General features: G+C 41.9%; 1 protein-coding gene across 18 annotated transcripts in view; it reads right to left on the bottom strand.

Annotated features, from left to right (window-relative positions):
• The window catches only part of LOC139411288 (kinesin-like protein KIFC3), a 67,467-nt gene that overhangs the window by 15,513 nt on the left and 33,286 nt on the right, over positions 1 to 18,668 (bottom strand). For 5 of the 18 annotated variants that reach the window (XM_071157391.1, XM_071157384.1, XM_071157387.1 and 2 more), the window contains exons 2-4: positions 4,644 to 4,764; positions 2,763 to 2,914; positions 1,646 to 1,681 (exon numbers count right to left, since the gene is read on the bottom strand). In XM_071157391.1, the coding sequence (XP_071013492.1) occupies positions 1,646 to 1,681; positions 2,763 to 2,914; positions 4,644 to 4,725 (270 nt within the window). In that variant the 5' untranslated portion in view covers positions 4,726 to 4,764. The other 13 variants (XM_071157397.1, XM_071157398.1, XM_071157399.1 and 10 more) reach the window with 9 other exon arrangements.

Here is an 18,668-nt window from a genome sequence, read left to right as displayed (position 1 = left end):
ACAGCCATACAAATCAGACTTAAGAAACTACTACATACAGAGACTAGAGGTCGACCAATTAGGGCCGATTTCAAGTTTTCATAACAATCGGAAATCGGTATTTTTGGGCACCGATTTTGCCGATTTTGTTTTGTTAAACCTTTATTTAACTAGGCAAGTCAGTTAAAACACATTCTTATTTTCAATGACAGCCTAGGAACGTTCTGCCTCGTTCAGGGACAGAACGACAGATTTTTACCTTGTCAGCTCGGGGCCCAATTTTGCAACCTTTCAGTTAACTAGTCCAAAGCTCTAACCACCTGATCACATTGCACTCCACGAGGAGCCTGCCTGTTACGCGAATGCAGTAAGCCAAGGTAAATTGCTAGCTAGCATTAAACTTATTATATAAATAAAACTATCAATGACTATCATTGCACCAATGTGTACTTAACCATAAACATCAATGCCTTTCTTAAAATCCAAACACAAGTATATATTTTTAAACCTGCATATTTAGCTAAAAGAAATCCAGGTTAGCAGGCAATATCAACCAGGTGAAATTGTGTCACCTCTTGCGTTCATTGCACGCACAGTCAGGGTAAGAGTTTGGGCCACCTGGCTCTTTGCAAACTAATTTCCCAGAATGTTACGTAATTATGACATAACATTGAAGGTTGTGCAATATAACAGGAATATTTAGACTCATGGATGCCACCCGTTTAGATAAAATACAGAACGGAATAAACGTTTTGTTTTCGAGGTGATAGTTTCCGGATTTGACCCAAGGCTCGTATTTCTGTGTGTTTATTATAGTTAAGTCTATGATTTGATATTTGATAGAGCAGTCTGACTGAGGGGTGGTAGACAGCAGCAGGCTCGTAATAGTCAAAGGTATATGGTTTAGAGAGAAATAGTCGACACGTTATAATTCCTGTAATAACTTGCGGCTGAACTTGAAAGGGGTTCCTTCGTTATTTTACTGTTCATGTCTTCCATAGAGAATGTCTTGATCTACTTTAAATAAGGTCTGTGTTTCGTGCTTAAACCGCCTGGGCGTTTTGATACCTGTGTAAATCTCACTAGGATAAGGTAATATTTTCATAAATCCACTCTACAAAAAAAATGATCTTTGCTTATATTGATCAGAGTTACCTTGTCCTATGCATATCTACACAGTAATAAAATTGGCAAGGTGGTGTAAGCCTACACGAAACACAGACCTTATTTTAAGTGAATCTAAAAATATCCTATGGAATAAATGAATGAAGGAACCGCTTTTCAGATTTTGCTAGAAGGGGTCATAGGAATTATGACTCGCACTTTTTGGTAGTCAATTCTTACCATGCCCATTATTAAAATAGGATTTCCTGCATATAGAAATTACAGTTTTTGTTTTCAAAATTCATGTTATTTGAGACTAAATGAATTTTATTTATGTATTCTCTCTCTCATATATATATATTTTTTTTCTTTTACATTTTATTTTAAAATCGGCCAATTAAATCGGTATCGGCTTTTTTTTGTCCTCCAATAATCGGTATCGCCGTTGAAAAATCATAATCGGTCGACCTCTAACAGAGACACGCAGAGACAGAAAGAGCGACAGAGAGCGAGAGATCTAGACAGAACTAGAGACTGTAGAGAGAGCGAATGAGGACATTACATAGGCAGATGTCCAGGAACAGGACCAGGTGACCTTCTGTGGATGAAAGTGGGATGTGGGAGAGGAGAGAGGAATGGGAAGATGTACAACAATGAAAGGTGTAGAGGAGTGGAGGAAGACAAAAGCGAAATGGCCGATGAGGTGAAGGAGAAACAGCACAATGATGAATGGAATATGGAGGAAATGCAATGATTTGTTGAAGAGACAGACAGCTTTTTGCGTAAGTTCAGCGCGTGTCCAGTTAAAAGCCACGCGTCAAAAGGCAACGGACAGCACAGTCATCTTTAATCTGCAAGACCTGTCGCTATGAGGCGCCAATGTCATTTTATGAGGTGCTGATGTGAGCTTTATGACTCAGCACTGGGGCTGTCAACTGTCATAGGGGCAGATTAGGATGCTTGTCATGAGGTGTTGGGTAGAACAGTGCAGCATACCCACACCCGAGGGATCTACTACAAAGCAAGATCAATGACTTAGCCAGCTAACTTGGCTAAATATTCTTAGTTAACTTTTTATCGTACAGAAAAATAAGCTTGAAGTACATATTAGTTTATCTTTCCTAATGAACCAGAAAATCAGTACTTATTTATGTTTGTTTATCCAAGTTAGCTGGCTAACTCATTGATCCTGCTTTGTAGTAGACCCCTCTGTGCTGTGTTCATTGGGGCACAACATTATGGAACGTTCTGATGGAAATATACTATGTAGAACAGACAACAGGTGTGTTGTTGTAACAGTGTGTGCTCTACCCTGTGTTTTTCCAAAGGCAGACAAAGTAACACAATCCCAAACACACATGAAATGAAACTACAAGAGGGATACTATGCAGACACAGGATTCTCTGTTCTGCAGAGTACATACAGAGTAACAGGATAACGACAGCTAGGCTGTGTGTGTGTATTAGGCTAGGCTGGTGTGTGTTAGAAGCCCATTAAAACCTGATCGATAAATCGACGGAGTCTCACTCCCCAGGGCTCTTACTGACCTGAACCCCCCCCACCAGTTTAGCCAGTGAAACCAGGACAAACAAGTGCCATGTTGGGAAAAGACCCACTAAAATGAACGATATGCTAGCCACATTGACCTAGTTAGTGTGTGTGTGTGCGCGCCATCTCACCTGTATGAGTAGCTGTTGGTCGTGGTTGTGCTGGCTGGTTTCTAATTGGTCAGTAGTGGTCAGAGCGGTGTGTTGTGGGAAAGCGGCTGCGGGTAGAGACAGGAAGGAGCAGTCCTCCTCACCATCACTCATCAAAAAGTCCACAGAGCTCGCTACGGACACACGGGAGGGACAAACAAAGTTTGGAAACACAAACGTAGACTCACAGTTAAACACAGTACACAAACAAGCAACAAACAAGCCTGAGCCTAATGGGTTGATTATGTTCTCATCCACTGTGGCAGAGCTGATCCTGTATTCACTTGAGTCAGAAAATAGTCTCTATACATCTTTGTCCCTCTACCCTTTTCCATCTTATCCCAATCTCTCATTCCCTCGCTCTACCTCCATTTATACACGTGAGAGGTAATTTTCTATGGCCCGCTCTTCTCCCCACTTACCTTTCTCCCCCCCTCCCTCTCACTAACCATTATCTCCTCTCCCCTCCCCTCCCCTCAGCCAAGAGCGATTCTAGGCCTCTCTCCCCTATTTTCCCTCCCCGACCTTCCAAGGTTCGCAAAAGACAGTACCATGGAAACGAGCACAGCTAGATAAGCAGTGTGATAACACAGGCCCCAGCAGGTGATACATTAACTCCATACAGGCCTGTTCACCTGTGTGTATGCTTGTGTGTGTGTGTGTGTGTGTGTGTGTGTGTGTGTGTGTGTGTGTGTGCGCGTATGGGGGCCCAGTCTTATCAACCTGAGGACAATCACTGTACTACCGCACTGGGTCTATTCTACACACAATCAACCCTACAATATGAACCTGTATTGACACACACACACTCAAACACAGACGTTTATTTCCAAATACACACGTAAGAGCAATTTAACTCAACAAAGCGCCTTATACATACAATGGATCACAGACTAAGGCAAACACACACCAAGAAAAATACACTTATTCAGCGAAGTAGTGCTTAAAGTATCCCCCACACAGTCCACAAATACATTGTGTGTACACGCTGCGCAAATCAGTTTAACACACATGTTTACTCGTACCTCTGTAAGGCTGGGAAAAAAACAGCATGCGTTCGGTAACTGATGACACAGCAGATTACGTCCCAACATCGGAGTCACACACGTACAGACAAACATACGATACATACACACAACCTCACACACACCATTAGGACACACATTGTTAAGTATTATACAACGGGACACGTTAACGCTACCATCCTCTCATTCTCTACCTTCTGCCCTCCGCTAGCAACATCGTCCCCTTCTCTCTGCCTCTTTCTTTCTCAGTCACTCTCTTGCTTTCTTTTCTGCACTAGCACAGTCACAGTTCTGCGGCTCCATCGTCACCTTGAGCAGTCCTGCAAGAGCATTAACGCAGAGAAACGCACACCCACAGACCGCTGGACACACACATGGACACATACAATAGGTCCAGTGTTTGCACTCCTGGCCCCTGAACTGTGGCTGTAAGGGGATCAGCTTTAAGATCTGTACCTGCTAGACGCACTCCTTCAGCTGAGAGAGGTAGAGAAAGAGAGAGAAGCCTGGCACACACTCACTCACTCCTCACCGCTTTCTCAGATAGCTGGCATACACTCCTCCTTTCCCCTCTCCAGTCAGATACAATAATTCCTTCTCTTCTCCAGTATTTCCTGTTCCTCCCAGTTTCACTGAGAGGCAAAGCTCATGGGAATCTGTCACACACTCCTCTCCTCTTAGTAAGAGTCCTGTCAGACAGGCAGCACACACCTCTCCCATTCCCTCCCTCCCTCTCTTTGTCATCCCAAAAATGCAGCCACACTGGTTTAGTCCCACCCCTGTGTCACAGAGGGACTTCCTTGCTGCCCAATGGGGTGGGCCTACAGAATCCACTTACCATCCAATGAGACGTCTTTCTTCCAAAGCTCCTGCAGACAGGGGGCGTGGCCAAGGTCCCAGGTCTTTCTTGTTCCGAACATGACCGCAGGGCTGAGCAGAGCACTGGGTCTCTGGACCGGCTAGAGAGAGACAGAATGAGATAGAGAGAGAAAAGAGCGAGAGAGAGAGAGAGAGAGAGAGAAAGAGACAGCGTGAAATGTAAATATATCTTTCTATTTTTGTCACTTAGCAGACGCTCTTATCCAAAGGGACTTACACTAGTGAGTGCATACATTTTTCATACTGATCCCCGGTGGGAATCGAACCCACAACCCCGGTGTTGCAAGCGTCATACGGGATTACATACACAGCGTGAGAGAGAGACAAGGGCGATAGCTTGTGGTCAATATTCCCTTTGTTATAATTTCATTGCCATTATTGATTTAATAGGTTCTTCTTTGGCAATATAAGATAACTTGTCATGCCAATAAAGTTCATTGAAAGTTCAGCAGTAAAGTGTCTGAAAGAGAAAAAAAGAAAGACAGTAAGGTATTTGAGAGTGATTGGAGATAGGAGAAAGAGAGCATTTGTGTGTGCATCTGTTTACACAGCGGGTGGTGGGAACAGCCTTCAGAGTTCATGGTGAAACAGGAGAAATGAGAAAGAGATGGACAACATTCCTGCATGAGTGATAACCACATTCACAGCCAATACTGGCTTGTATTCATTAGTCAGACACCATTTACTCCAAACAGAAAAAACGTTTTGCAACTATTAGCCAATTTCAGGTAGGTCCCTCCCTATGTAATTTTGTTTGCTTCAGCTTGGTTCCTAGTGAATACATCCCTGGTAACCAGTTACCGGTTTACTACAGCCACGTGAATACTGACCAGGGACCGGTTTCCTGATAGCGATGGAACTTAAGCTGTTTTTTCATCACGTGTAGTCTGTTTTAACGATGTATCGTTCCTATAAAACGGCCAAACAGTTCACATGCGTTTCCCAAAACACCACGTAGGGAGAACTTTCACAAAGTGTGTCGATACTGATAGGATTGAGAAGGAAAAAAATGCAGCACTGCTCTCAGATCTCCATTCTCCATTCAAATCTTACCTTAACATTGGGAATTATTTCACAATACTGACAAAGGAACAGCTCCTAGAGAGATCACCTTCAGTGCCTTCAGAAATTATTCACACCCCTTGACCCCTCAACATTTTGTGTTACAGCCTGAATTTAAAATTGATTAAATGTACTGTTTTGTCACTAGCCTACACACACACACACACACAACTTCATAAAGTCAAAGTGGAATTATGTTTTTAGATATTTTTTACAAATTAGTAAAGATTTTCTTAACAAGTCAAACTCACTGTGTGCAATACTTTTTAATGACTACCTGATCTCTGTACCCCACACATGCAAGGTCCCCCAGTCGAGCAGTGAATTTCGAAAAGATTCAACCACGAAGACCAGGGAGGTTTTCCAATGCCTTGCAAAGAAGGGAATCGATTGGTAGAGGAGTAAAAATCTTAAAAGCAGACATTGAGTAAGTTTACATACACACTATTATTTGATATTAAACTGCATGGCAGTAGGCAGATTATGCAATATTCATATAAACACCTTACTCTGCTGATCTTAAATTGGCGTGAGGTCAAAATCGAAGCAAGCATACGGCGATTAAAATACCCAAGCAATCTTTCAAATTATTAGGACATGTAAACACCTTAATTGGTTTTCCAGCAGTGTATTTGATCTGCGCACCTGCTAGCGCCAGCCAAGCGAGCCTCCCTCTTCAGTGTGACTGAAGTGTCTTCGGGAACAACTGAATGTATGCGTTTTAAAAGTAGTTTTCGCAAATAAAATGTGTAGGTCCGAACTCCGAATCAAATATGCTTCCCAAAATGAACATGTTCGATGTGGTAAGTATTTCATTTTGATGGCCGATTTTCTGCCATCAGGTAGCCTGATTTCTGATGTGTCAATGTAAACAGGAATATTAGGGAAATCGTTCTGGGAAATCATGTACACGTTTTATTTATACTATTATATTATTTATACTATTATATTATCTGACAATCTAATTGTGTGCATATAACCACACTCATTGAATATCTCTTTGAGCATGGTGAAGTTATTACACTTTCTATGGTGTATCAATTCACCCAGTCACTACAAAAACACAGGCGTCCTTCCCAATCTGTTGCCGGAGAGGAAGGAAACCACTCAGGGATTTCACCATGAGGCCAATGGTGACTTTAAAAATGAGAGTTTAATGGCTGTGGTCGAAAACTGAGGACGGATCAACAACATTCAGTGGTGGAAAAAGTACCCAATTGTCATACTTGAGTAAAAGTAAAGATACCTTAATAGAAAGTCACCCAGTAAAATACTACTTCAGTAAAAGTATTTGGTTTTAAATATGCTTAAGTATCAAAAGTAAACGTAATTGCTAAACTATACTTAAGTATTCAAATTCCTTACATTAAGCAAACTAGACGGCACACTTGTCATTTATTTTTTATTTTTAAGGAAAGCCAGGAACACACTAACACTCAGACATCATTTACACATGAAGCATTTGTGTTTAGTGAGTCTGCCAGATCAGAAGGGATGACCAGGGAATTGGACCATTTGGTGTATGAATTGGACCATTTCCTGTTCTGCTAAGCATTCAAAATGTAACAAGTTCCTTTGGGTGTCAGGGAAAATGGAGTAAAAGGTACATTATTTTCTTTAGGAATGTAGTGAAGTAAACATTGTCAAAAAATATAAAATACGAAAGTACAGAACATGCATCAAGTTTACAACAAGGCACTAAAGTAAAACTGCAAAAAATGTGGCAAAGCAATTCACTTTTTGTCCTGAATACAAAGCGTTATTGAAATTTGCCCCAAGCATACAACACATTACAGAGTATTACTCTCCATATTTAGAAGCATAGTGGTGGCTGCATCATGTTATGGTATGCCTGTAACCGTTAAGGACTATGGAGTTGTTCAGGATAAAAAAATAAATGGAATGGAGCTAAGCAAAGGCAAAATCCTAGAGGAAAACCTGGTTCAGTCAGCTTTCTACCAGACAACGAGATTAATTCCCCTTTCAGCAGGACAATAACCTATAACAGAAGGCCAAATCTACACTGGAGTTGCTTACCAAGATGGCAGTGAATGTTCCCAAGTGGCCGAGTTGCAGTTCTGACTTAAATCTAGCTGAAAATCTATGGCAAGACCTTAAAGTGGTTGTATAGCAATTATCAACAACCAATTTGACAGTTTAAATAATTGAAAGAAAAATGGGAAAATGTTGAACAAACCAGGTGTGGAAAGCGCTTTACATTTAATTATATAAATGTAACCTTTATTTAACTAGCCAGGCGCACCAGTTTGAGTGTGTCAAGAACTGCAAACGCTGCTAGGTTTTTCCCCCACATGCAACAGTTTCCCATGTGTATCAAGAACGATTCACCACCCAAAGGTCATCCAGCAAACTTGGAAGTGGGAAGCATCGGCGTCACATGGGCCAGCATCCCAAAGTGACACCGAAGGGCAAAAAAAAGCATCCAACAACGTTTTATCTGTTCTACGAGTGGGCTGAGGCAGTCGGTAAAATAAACTTTAGAAACAATTGTTTTGAGAAATAGCACAGATTTAACGATGCTCCTATGAAGGCTGTAAAAATGAACTTAGCCTTATGATGCTTGGAAAACTTGGTCCTGGTTGGCTAAATTCATCGTTAGAATCTTCGTAGGAACATCGTTAAATCTCTGAGCTGTTTCCCAAAACCATCGTTATTAATGTTGCACTTGAAAATAATCGTAATCTAAACGCCTGCCTCAGGCAGACCACTCGTAGAAAAGCTAAGAGTGACGTTAAGATGCGTTTTGCCCTCCCGCTTTACTTTATACACTGATGATCTCCGCTAACCATAGAATCACATGGTTTATCCGTCTTTGTGACGACCGATAACGTGAGACAAAAGTTGACTACAAATACAAAGTTTCCAATGTTGTTGCAATTGATACAAACAAGTGATGCATAACAATATGCTTCAAATGAAAATCTAAATTACCACATAAAAAAAAATCAAATCGGCAGGCTATAGGCTTATTTCAGTCATATTAAAATACATTTAATGTTCAATTGATTTAATTATATTTTGCTACTTGTAGGCTACTGTCTAATGCGTCTAAATCCATTTAATCACTAGTAGTCTAACATGTGCGCTCAATGATGTGCCAAATCGGTGATTTTGTGCATTTTTATAGGCTAAGCATTTGAATAAGCCGCACCAATATTTGCAGTCGTAGGTGGTGATATCTCTCTAGTAGCTGATCCGTTGTCAGTATTGTGAAATAATTATAATGTTAAAGGTACGATTTGAATGGTGAAAGCTGATCCTAGAGCAGTGCTCCCTTTCTTTCGATCCTATCCAGTGGCGGTTCTAGCTTGTATGGCTCCCTGGGCGAACCCCCCCTTCAGCTCCCCCCACCCAAAAAAAAAGCACCATTCTGCACTAACAAATTTTTTAATCAGACATTCGGAACACAAATAAATAATCATAACATTAAAAACTATATAAATATAAAAATATATACAAAAATAAGTAAAAAGACAAATAGAAACAAATTGTAGTATACAAATAAAAAAAGAGAATACAATTATTACACTATTACCCTATTACTAACAAAAAACAGTAAATCGCACAAATACACAAATAGAATAACACTTATAAACAAGAGAACCTGATTATTACACTTTTGCACTTCAAACAAGAAACGCATACTAAATTGCACAGCTAATTGCATTAGAACTGTACAAAGTTAGAGGTGCGCTATTTGATATTCACCCGCTCCCCTTACCTCGGGCTTCCAGTGGGGAGACCCGAGGTCAACCTACCCCTGCCCAGCTCCCCATCTCGTACTTCTGAGTGAGAGACCTTTCCAGCTAACAAACTAGAATCAGGACGCCCACTCCGACAAGGTTAATTGACCCACAGTGAAATATCATTGACGTGACGTGCAAATGAGCGATAGAAAACCGATCATGCAAATGTCAGCATTCCGATTTCTTTTGGGGGGGGGGGGGGGGGGGTTTGTGCTGGCGCCCCGTGCTGCCCCCAGCAAGATGCCGCCCATACCTAAATCCGCCACTGATCCTATCAGTACCGACACATGCTCCAACAACGCACTTAGCGACCGTTCTCTCTGCGTGGTGTTTTGGGAAACTCATCTTACATCTTCGGCAGTTGTAGGAAAGATGAATCATATTATATATATATATATATATATTTTTTTTTAAAACACTCGTAGACCTTAGTTCCATCGATTTCGGGAAACCGGGCCCTGGACAGTTGGAGGTTAAGTAGCACATTCAGGTATGTACTGTATGTGGTAATGACATCGGGACATTGGTCTCAATGAAATGCCTGTATATTTTTTATTTAACCTTTGTCAGGCCATTCTGGTGGCTCCATTACCACCCGTCCCAAATGGGCCAGAAGTTCATCCTATTCAGTCATCCCACTGCTTTCCAGACTCTCCCTGGTCCTGATCCCTGGTCTGAGCCGGGGCACGAGGGTCAAGCCAATCAGACTACACAGGACTGACCTCAAACTGGTCAATACTGACCAAAATCAGATTATACCGACAGTGATAAGCAGTTTACAGTTCACAGCCCCACACAGACTGCCCTGATATTAACGCAATCAGTGGAAGAGTAAGGGTCAAGACAGACACACACACTTCCATGTTGTACTACATCACCATTCACACAACAATACTATTCAACTACGGTATACATAAAACTCTGCACCGTCACATCAATTCATTACTCAACTCTATTCAATAGCTACACATTACAGAGTGGGATACAAAACATGTGAATGCACCCAGTGTGCAAATATAGCAATGCCTGCACAAAGAACCAGGCAGAAACGTCAAAACTCACACCTGTGTGTTTGGCGAGTTCCATGATTGTGTGAGTGAATGTGACCACTGATCGTGTGGTCAGTCTGGTTCAACCCTTGTGTGTATGTGGTTGTACTGACTGTGACCCAGAGTTGACCGTTCTGGACCATACTCTGGGCCTCCATCTGGCCTCCATCTACCCTCCCATAGAGTGTGTATATCAGACTTCACCCTCAGTCTATACATAATCTAAGAACCAATCCTGTGTCCCTGAATGAAACCGTACCCTGTGTGCGACTCCGGAGGGAATCCGGTCCTGTGTGGAGTAGTGGTCTTTGTCTCGATCTCGGTCCAGCCAGCGTTTGTTGATCAGAGATCCCATCCAGCCAATCATCCTGCTTGCCCCTTAGCCAGACTTGTGGCAGCCACCCTCCTTCTACAGCCTGAACAACACACACTCTCCCATGTGACCACTCTTACATACGCCTATGTATTCCAAATAACTCCAAATGAAATAATTCAACTTGAACACACCTGCAGTCCCTTCCACAGGCCTGGCGGCCATCATAACATCCTCACTCTACAACCTGACCACACGCTTGGCATCCATAGAAAGACGTCGGTATCCGTAGCGACATGCCATAGTTTACTAGCGGTATGTACAGGGTTAGGTCCCGCCCACAAATACACAGGAAACGCAGAATGGACGTTGCCATTAACCACAGATCTAAGATCGGGTTATTTAACACCCCAACCTAACCTTAACCATTAGGCTGATTAAATAATACCTGACCCTGGACCAGTGGTAAGAGGCAACCTCTACCTTATCCACTTATTTACCCATAATCCTTTAAACCCCACAACAGATGGCCTCCTTCATAAACACCTCATCTTCCTCTGAGGAGAAGGATCAAGGTGTCCCTAACCACATATCTCGGATCAGATCTATCAACAGGGACCTATCTTCAAATCCTAGCTTTTAGTATTAGGCGGGAATCCAAAACTGAGGTCATCATACTCTCTGGGGAGACTGGTGTGTTTACTTTAGGGATTTTGTCCTCACTTGTCCACCCCAACCTGCTGTTTCTCCCTCTTTGACTGCAGGAGAAAGGTGGGTGGCCTTTTGATCTCTGCTTCCTTCCCTCCCTCTATCACCTCATTTCCTCTCTTTCTACACTCTGAATTCACAGCTCAGAGCAAAGTGTCAGGAATGTTAGAGCCTAAGACGGTTGTGCCAGAAAAATTAAAAGCGTTCTCATTATTAAAATGTTCCAGTGAGATCAGGCACCCCGTGGCTTTTTCTAGGTAGTAGAAAAGGAGTCGGTAGAGGCAAGGTCATGTTTGTGTAGATCTGTGGTTAAAGGCAACTTTTACACTGAGCTTGTGATACATGAGGCGATACAGTATAGAGTTGTGGATGCCTTTGTGGCAAATGCAGTTCTCTGCCAGCCCCATAGAGGGTGTTATGAGCACAAAGGACAAAAAAAAAGACAAAAAAAAAAGAGTAAAGTCATACAGCTTATCTGGTTATTTACTGCTTCCAAGGTATTGTCCTCACGGAAACATACACACACCTGATAGGTTTCTAGGTTACCACGCTCTCCATGGTTCTTTGAGCACAAGGCATGGTGTGTAGGATAAGGTTACACACTCCTGTCGGCACTCTGCCTTCTATAGTATCACCTGTCCCCTCTATGCACCAGGAATATTGCAAAAAACTATTTAGCTCTAGTACAGTGGGTGATATCAATGTGCTTGTGTGGGAGACTACTGTTGTGGAACAGGGGATGACAGGAGGGGCTGGCCAGCTGTGAGGAGCTAATGTTGCACCCCCCCACCCAGTACTCTCCCTCCTACTTTAACTAGTGTTTAGCTTCACCCTGCCAAAGCAGAGCATTCTAATAGTTGATGACAGCACAGAGGAAGGGCTTAACATAAAGCAGAGAGGATAAGATGTGACTCCCCCCATCCCCCTGCCTCTCTCTCTTACTGTTTGTATATCCCTCCCTCAAGTATTTTCATCCCTCTTATCGCTCTCCTTCCATTTGAGTGTATCCTCTGAGTATCCCTCCCTACTCTCTTCCTCTCCACAGTATGTGAATCTCATTAACCCAGTTCCAGTTGTCCCTGTTAAGACTCAGCTATATATAAAATATAGTGTAAATATAAAATAGTGTGTATGTACAGTGCCTTGCGAAAGTATTCGGCCCCCTTGAACTTTGCAACCTTTTGCCACATTTCAGGCTTCAAACATAAAGATATAAAACTGTATTTTTTTGTGAAGAATCAACAACAAGTGGGGCACAATCATGAAGTGGAACGACATTTATTGGATATTTCAAACTTTTTTAACAAATCAAAAACTGAAAAATTGGGCGTGCAAAATTATTCAGCCCCCTTAAGTTAATACTTTGTAGCGCCACCTTTTGCTGTGATTACAGCTGTAAGTCGCTTGGGGTATGTCTCTATCAGTTTTGCACATCGAGAGACTGACATTTTTTCCCATTCCTCCTTGCAAAACAGCTCGAGCTCAGTGAGGTTGGATGGAGAGCATTTGTGAACAGCAGTTTTCAGTTCTTTCCACAGATTCTCGATTGGATTCAGGTCTGGACTTTGACTTGGCCATTCTACACCTGGATATGTTTATTTTTTAACCATTCCATTGTAGATTTTGCTTTCTGTTTTGGATCATTGTCTTGTTGGAAGACAAATCTCCATCCCGGTCTCAGGTCTTTTGCAGACTCCATCAGGTTTTCTTCCAGAATGGTCCTGTATTTGGCTCCATCCATCTTCCCATCAATTTTAACCATCTTCCCTGTCCCTGCTGAAGAAAAGCAGGCCCAAACCATGATGCTGCCACCACCATGTTTGACAGTGGGGATGGTGTGTTCAGCTGTGTTGCTTTTACGCCAAACATAACGTTTTGCATTGTTGCCAAAAAGTTCCATTTTGGTTTCATCTGATCAGAGCACCTTCTTCCACATGTTTGGTGTGTCTCCCAGGTGGCTTGTGGCAAACTTTAAACGACACTTTTTATGGATATCTTTAAGAAATGGCTTTCTTCTTGCCACTCTTCCATAAAGGCCAGATTTGTGCAATATACGACTGATTGTTGTCCTATGGGCAGAGTCTCCCACCTCAGCTGTAGATCTCTGCAGTTCATCCAGAGTGATCATGGGCCTCTTGGCTGCATCTCTGATCAGTCTTCTCCTTGTATGAGCTGAAAGTTTAGAGGGACGGCCAGGTCTTGGTAGATTTGCAGTGGTCTGATACTCCTTCCATTTCAATATTATCGCTTGCACAGTGCTCCTTGGGATGTTTAAAGCTTGGGAAATATTTTTGGTATCCAAATCCGGCTTTAAACTTCTTCACAACAGTATCTCGGACCTGCCTGGTGTGTTCCTTGTTCTTCATGATGCTCTCTGCGCTTTTAACGGACCTCTGAGACTATCACAGTGCAGGTGCATTTATACGGAGACTTGATAACACACAGGTGGATTGTATTTATCATCATTAGTCATTTAGGTCAACATTGGATCATTCAGAGATCCTCACTGAACATCTGGAGAGAGTTTGCTGCACTGAAAGTAAAGGGGCTGAATAATTTTGCACGCCCAATTTTTCAGTTTTTGATTTGTTAAAAAAGTTTGAAATATCCAATAAATGTCGTTCCACTTCATGATTGTGTCCCACTTGTTGTTGATTCTTCACAAAAAAACACAGTTTTATATCTTTATGTTTGAAGCCTGAAATGTGGCAAAAGGTCGCAAAGTTCAAGGGGGCCGAATACTTTCGCAAGGCACTGTATATAGTGAATTGGCCATATTTTTTTTTAAATTTATGATGATTTTTAGGCCATATCACCAAGCCCTTCTTCAAGGGGGGCTTCAGGCCATCTGACTGTACAGTAGGAGCTAGACAGTGACAGACTGCCTGACCACAGGAAGCTTGTGCATGTGTGTCTTTGTCTGTTGGAACTGTCCTGTCAGTGACTTCCTAGTCCCTACAGCCCTGTCTGTTTTAAATAATGTATGTTATAGGCTGGTAAATTAAAGAGCTCTTTGTTAGTGACACAAAGCCTGGGAGTACTATACCTCAGTCCTCATACATTCGTCTGTTAAAGCCCCCCTTAGAGGACAGTAAGTTCAAAAAAACGTGTTTTGATGTTATTACTTCATAATTCAAATCCTTACCCCTTGGTCAGTAATGTTCCAATAACCGGCTTTATGGTTCCCAGGTAGAGCCTGCTCAGACAGGGCATGGATCTGTAGCTGTGTTACACTGAAAGTCCTCGTCACACGATGAGACTGAGAAAAGGGGCTTGCTGGTCGACTCTCTCTTTTCCAATTTTTTTAGCCATGAACGGTCTTTATTTAATTGCAATATTTTGACTGCATTTCATTCAATATTTACTGTGGTCTTTCATTCTATGGTCCGCTCCCTGTTGTCGTAGCAGAAGGACGCCCATAGTTTTGGTCTCTGTAGCCCGAAACATGGATTCAACACACACACACATATACACACATACATAGATATATGAGTGACAAGGTCAATACGCTGCATTTCAAATAGTCAGGAATAATCTAATCAGGGTTTGTAAAATTATACCTAGGCTAAATAAGCCTTCCACAATCATAAGTAATAATTAAATTATTTTATCAAAATAGTTTAACCTGCTTTTTTGCAATAATCACTGATCTGGCTTTCAAGTCTATGAAAATGACCTTTTTGTTACAAATTTAACCAGAACCATGCACAATGCACTAATGATGAGCAGGTTGACTTTTATTGTTATGAGTCTTGTCCTGGAGGCAGAACTGAGTGATTTCCCATTAGATAGGCCAACTGCAGTGTCAAAACTGGATATATTGTAAAAATGTATGAAAACAAAAATTAGCTTTTTAATCTTAAAGGGATACTTTGGGATTTTGGCAATGAAGCCCTTTATCTACTTCGTACGAGTCAGAATAACTCATGGATACCATTTGTACGTCTCTGCATCCAATATGAAGGAAGTTGGAGGTCATTTTGTAAGCCATTGCTAACTAGATTTAGCAATGACTAGAAGTCTCCGGTATTTACTAGCATCCTAGCAGTTACCCATAGACGTCCAGTCATTGCGTTAACACTAGCTAGCAAATGCGCTAACACTAGTTAGCAACTTCCTTCAAATTGCACTTAGAGGTACAGCATAAAAATGGCATCCACTGGTTCATCTGACTCTGGGGAAGTAGATAAAGGGCTTCATTGCCAAATTCCAAAAGTATCCCTTTAGTTTAAGGTTAGCGTTAGGCATTAGGGTTGGCAGTGTGGTTAGGGTTAAGGTTAGGTTTAAAATCAGATTTTATGACTTTGTGGCAGTGCCAGCTAGTGACCACTCTGCAAGAGCTGCTTCCAGAACAATATTCACAACAAAAAATAGCAGGCACTATATAATATTTAAGGAAAACCCCACCCAAAAACTCTTTTGGTATTTATTTCATTAGTCCATTGTTGATATAGTCACAAAATGTTTTGCATGTCAGCAATCAAGTTTTCAAGAAACTGTATCGTATTGGCTGTAGTCTTGAAAACTTGATTTCTGACATGCCAAACATTTTGGGACTATATCAACAATGGACTAGTGAAATGCATACCAATGGATAGTTTGAAACTTACTGTATGTTAAAGGAATATCCACCCAAAAACTCTCTCAAGCACAAGCCCACATGCTTGTGAGTAGCCAGCTAATCTATTTGCTTGCTAACAAGGTAGAGCAGTTGAACTGCTATGAATACACCCTCCTGTCCGTCTCCAACTGTTTGAACAACATAGCCTGTTCACTATGTTTAGATGTTGAAATCAAGTGGCCTACCTGGATAAGAAGATGCCCGTTTCTTAGATTGAGAACGAGTTGCCAATTCCTTATATAAATGAGTATTTTTTATGTTCATTGCACATTCATAAAACAAACTAGATAGCTAGCACATAACAGTCTGTAGCTAAAATGCTGTTGGTGGACAAGGAGATCGCCTGAGACCGAAAGGATAGACAGACAGCATAGACACAGCGTGCGTGCCAGACAGGATAGACACAGCGTGCCAGACAGGATAGACACAGCGTGCCAGACAGAGCGAGGGCAGGACTCTGACAGAAGGAATCTGCTTCCTGTTATAATGAGCACATCACAGAACCCTTACTTACAGGGTTCAATTCCCCCCTCTCTCTTCCGCGCTCATCCCCCTCCTCCCACTAAACTGGGTCAAATCATTCACTGGTAGCTCAGCTCAGCCACCATGCGTCAAGTGTCAGAAACTGTCTGCTCAAAATCACACAGCTCTGGGAGGTTCAGACATGAATCTGAATAAAACCCAATGCATCAGAATACGGTTGAGATTAATTCATCAGCACGACATCATATAAACTGGGATTACTAGGTATGGGTAAAACCTTAACAAAGACAGTGGGAGAAGGAGAGAATCCTACCATACAGGGACAATCAGTCAACAGAGAAACACTATAACTGCCCTTTCTTTCCTTCTCCTGCAGTTATTCTATCGCTTTTTATTTCTCTCCATCTAACCCGAGTGGCTACCTCTCATACCTCACTCAACATGTCCCCCTCCTCCCCCCCCTCTTTCTCTCTCCATTTCTCATCCCCCCATTCCTTTTCCTTAAATCGGTATGATACTCACCTTCCTCCCTGCAGTCTCTGTGTCCTGATCATCCCTGCATCGCTGTAGAGACCATCTTTACGCGGCGGAAACACACACACTCACCAATCAACACACCCCCACGGCTCACTGTCACTAGCCAGCCCCCCTTCTCTAACACACACACTCTCTCTCTCTCGCTGTTCCTTAGTAACAGCAGAATTGGAGCCACCCTCATTCTTCCCCCTCCAGTCCCCTCCCTTTAATATATATATACATACATACTTTTTTTTTTCTTTTTTTCCCCATCGCTCGCTCTGCAGTGGAGGAATAAATATTTTAGCTACAAATGAAGCGTGGCTCTTCTGAGTTCTCCTTCCCCTGCTTGCAATATGTGACAGAGAACTGTGTGTGTGCAAATATGAATTTATGAAACACTGTCTCCATACATCACTTATTACTTAAAAGGCAAATGGCTCTCGTAACATGCCATACACTTGTTCCTAAACCATACAGTATACATAATTGTACACTGCAATATGCACACACAAAGAACACATGGTCTCCTATGGCTGCCACCGCTCAAATGTATATTTACCCAAACAAGTAGTGCTGTAAATCACACTGTGTGAGTGCTGCTTCACTGACAATTCACTAGCACTCAATCCCTCCCCACTCACTAGAGGCTGCTGGGTAATGGAGTCCTGGCCAGGTCTGTGTGACTACTCATACTGAGGGAAACTGAGAAAAAGGCTGGTGTGTGTGTATACAGTTGAAGTCGGAAGTTTACATACACTTAGGTTGGAGTCATTAAAACTAATTTTTCAACCACTCCACAAATTTCTTGTTAACAAACTATAGTTTTGGCAAGTCGGTTAGGACATCTACTTTGAGAATGATAAGTAATTTTGCCAACAATTGTTTACAGAGTTTATTTTACTGTATCACAATTCCAGTGGGTCAGAAGTTTACATACACTAAGTTGACTGTGCCTTTAAACTGCTTGGAAAATTCCTGAAAATTATGTCATGGCTTTATAAGCTTCTGACAGACTAATTGACATAATTTGAGTCAATTGGAGGTGTACCTGTGGATGTATTTCAAGGCCTACCTTCAAACTCAGTGCATCTTTACTTGACATCATGGGAAAATCAAAAGAAAATCAGCCAAGACCTCAGATAAAAAAAATTGTAGACCTCCACAAGTCTGGTTCATCCTTGGGAGCATTTTCCAAACGCCTTAAGGTACCACGTTCATCTGTACAAACAATAGTACGCAAGTAAACACCATGGGACCACGCAGCCATCATACCGCTCAAGAAGGAGAAGCGTTCTGTCTCCTAGAGATGAACATACTTTGGTGTGAAAAGTGCAAATAAATCCCAGAACAACAGCAAAAGGATCTTGTGAAGATGCTGGAGGAAACAGGTGCAAAAGTATCTATATCCACAGTAAATAGAGTCCTATATCGATATAACCTGAATGGCCGCTCAGCAAGGAAG

The sequence above is a fragment of the Oncorhynchus clarkii genome, chromosome 6, assembly GCF_045791955.1.
Source record: "Oncorhynchus clarkii lewisi isolate Uvic-CL-2024 chromosome 6, UVic_Ocla_1.0, whole genome shotgun sequence".
NCBI lineage: Eukaryota > Metazoa > Chordata > Actinopteri > Salmoniformes > Salmonidae > Oncorhynchus > Oncorhynchus clarkii.
The sequence above is the reverse complement of the archived record's forward strand: the minus strand, read 5'-3'. Positions and strand labels throughout refer to the sequence as shown.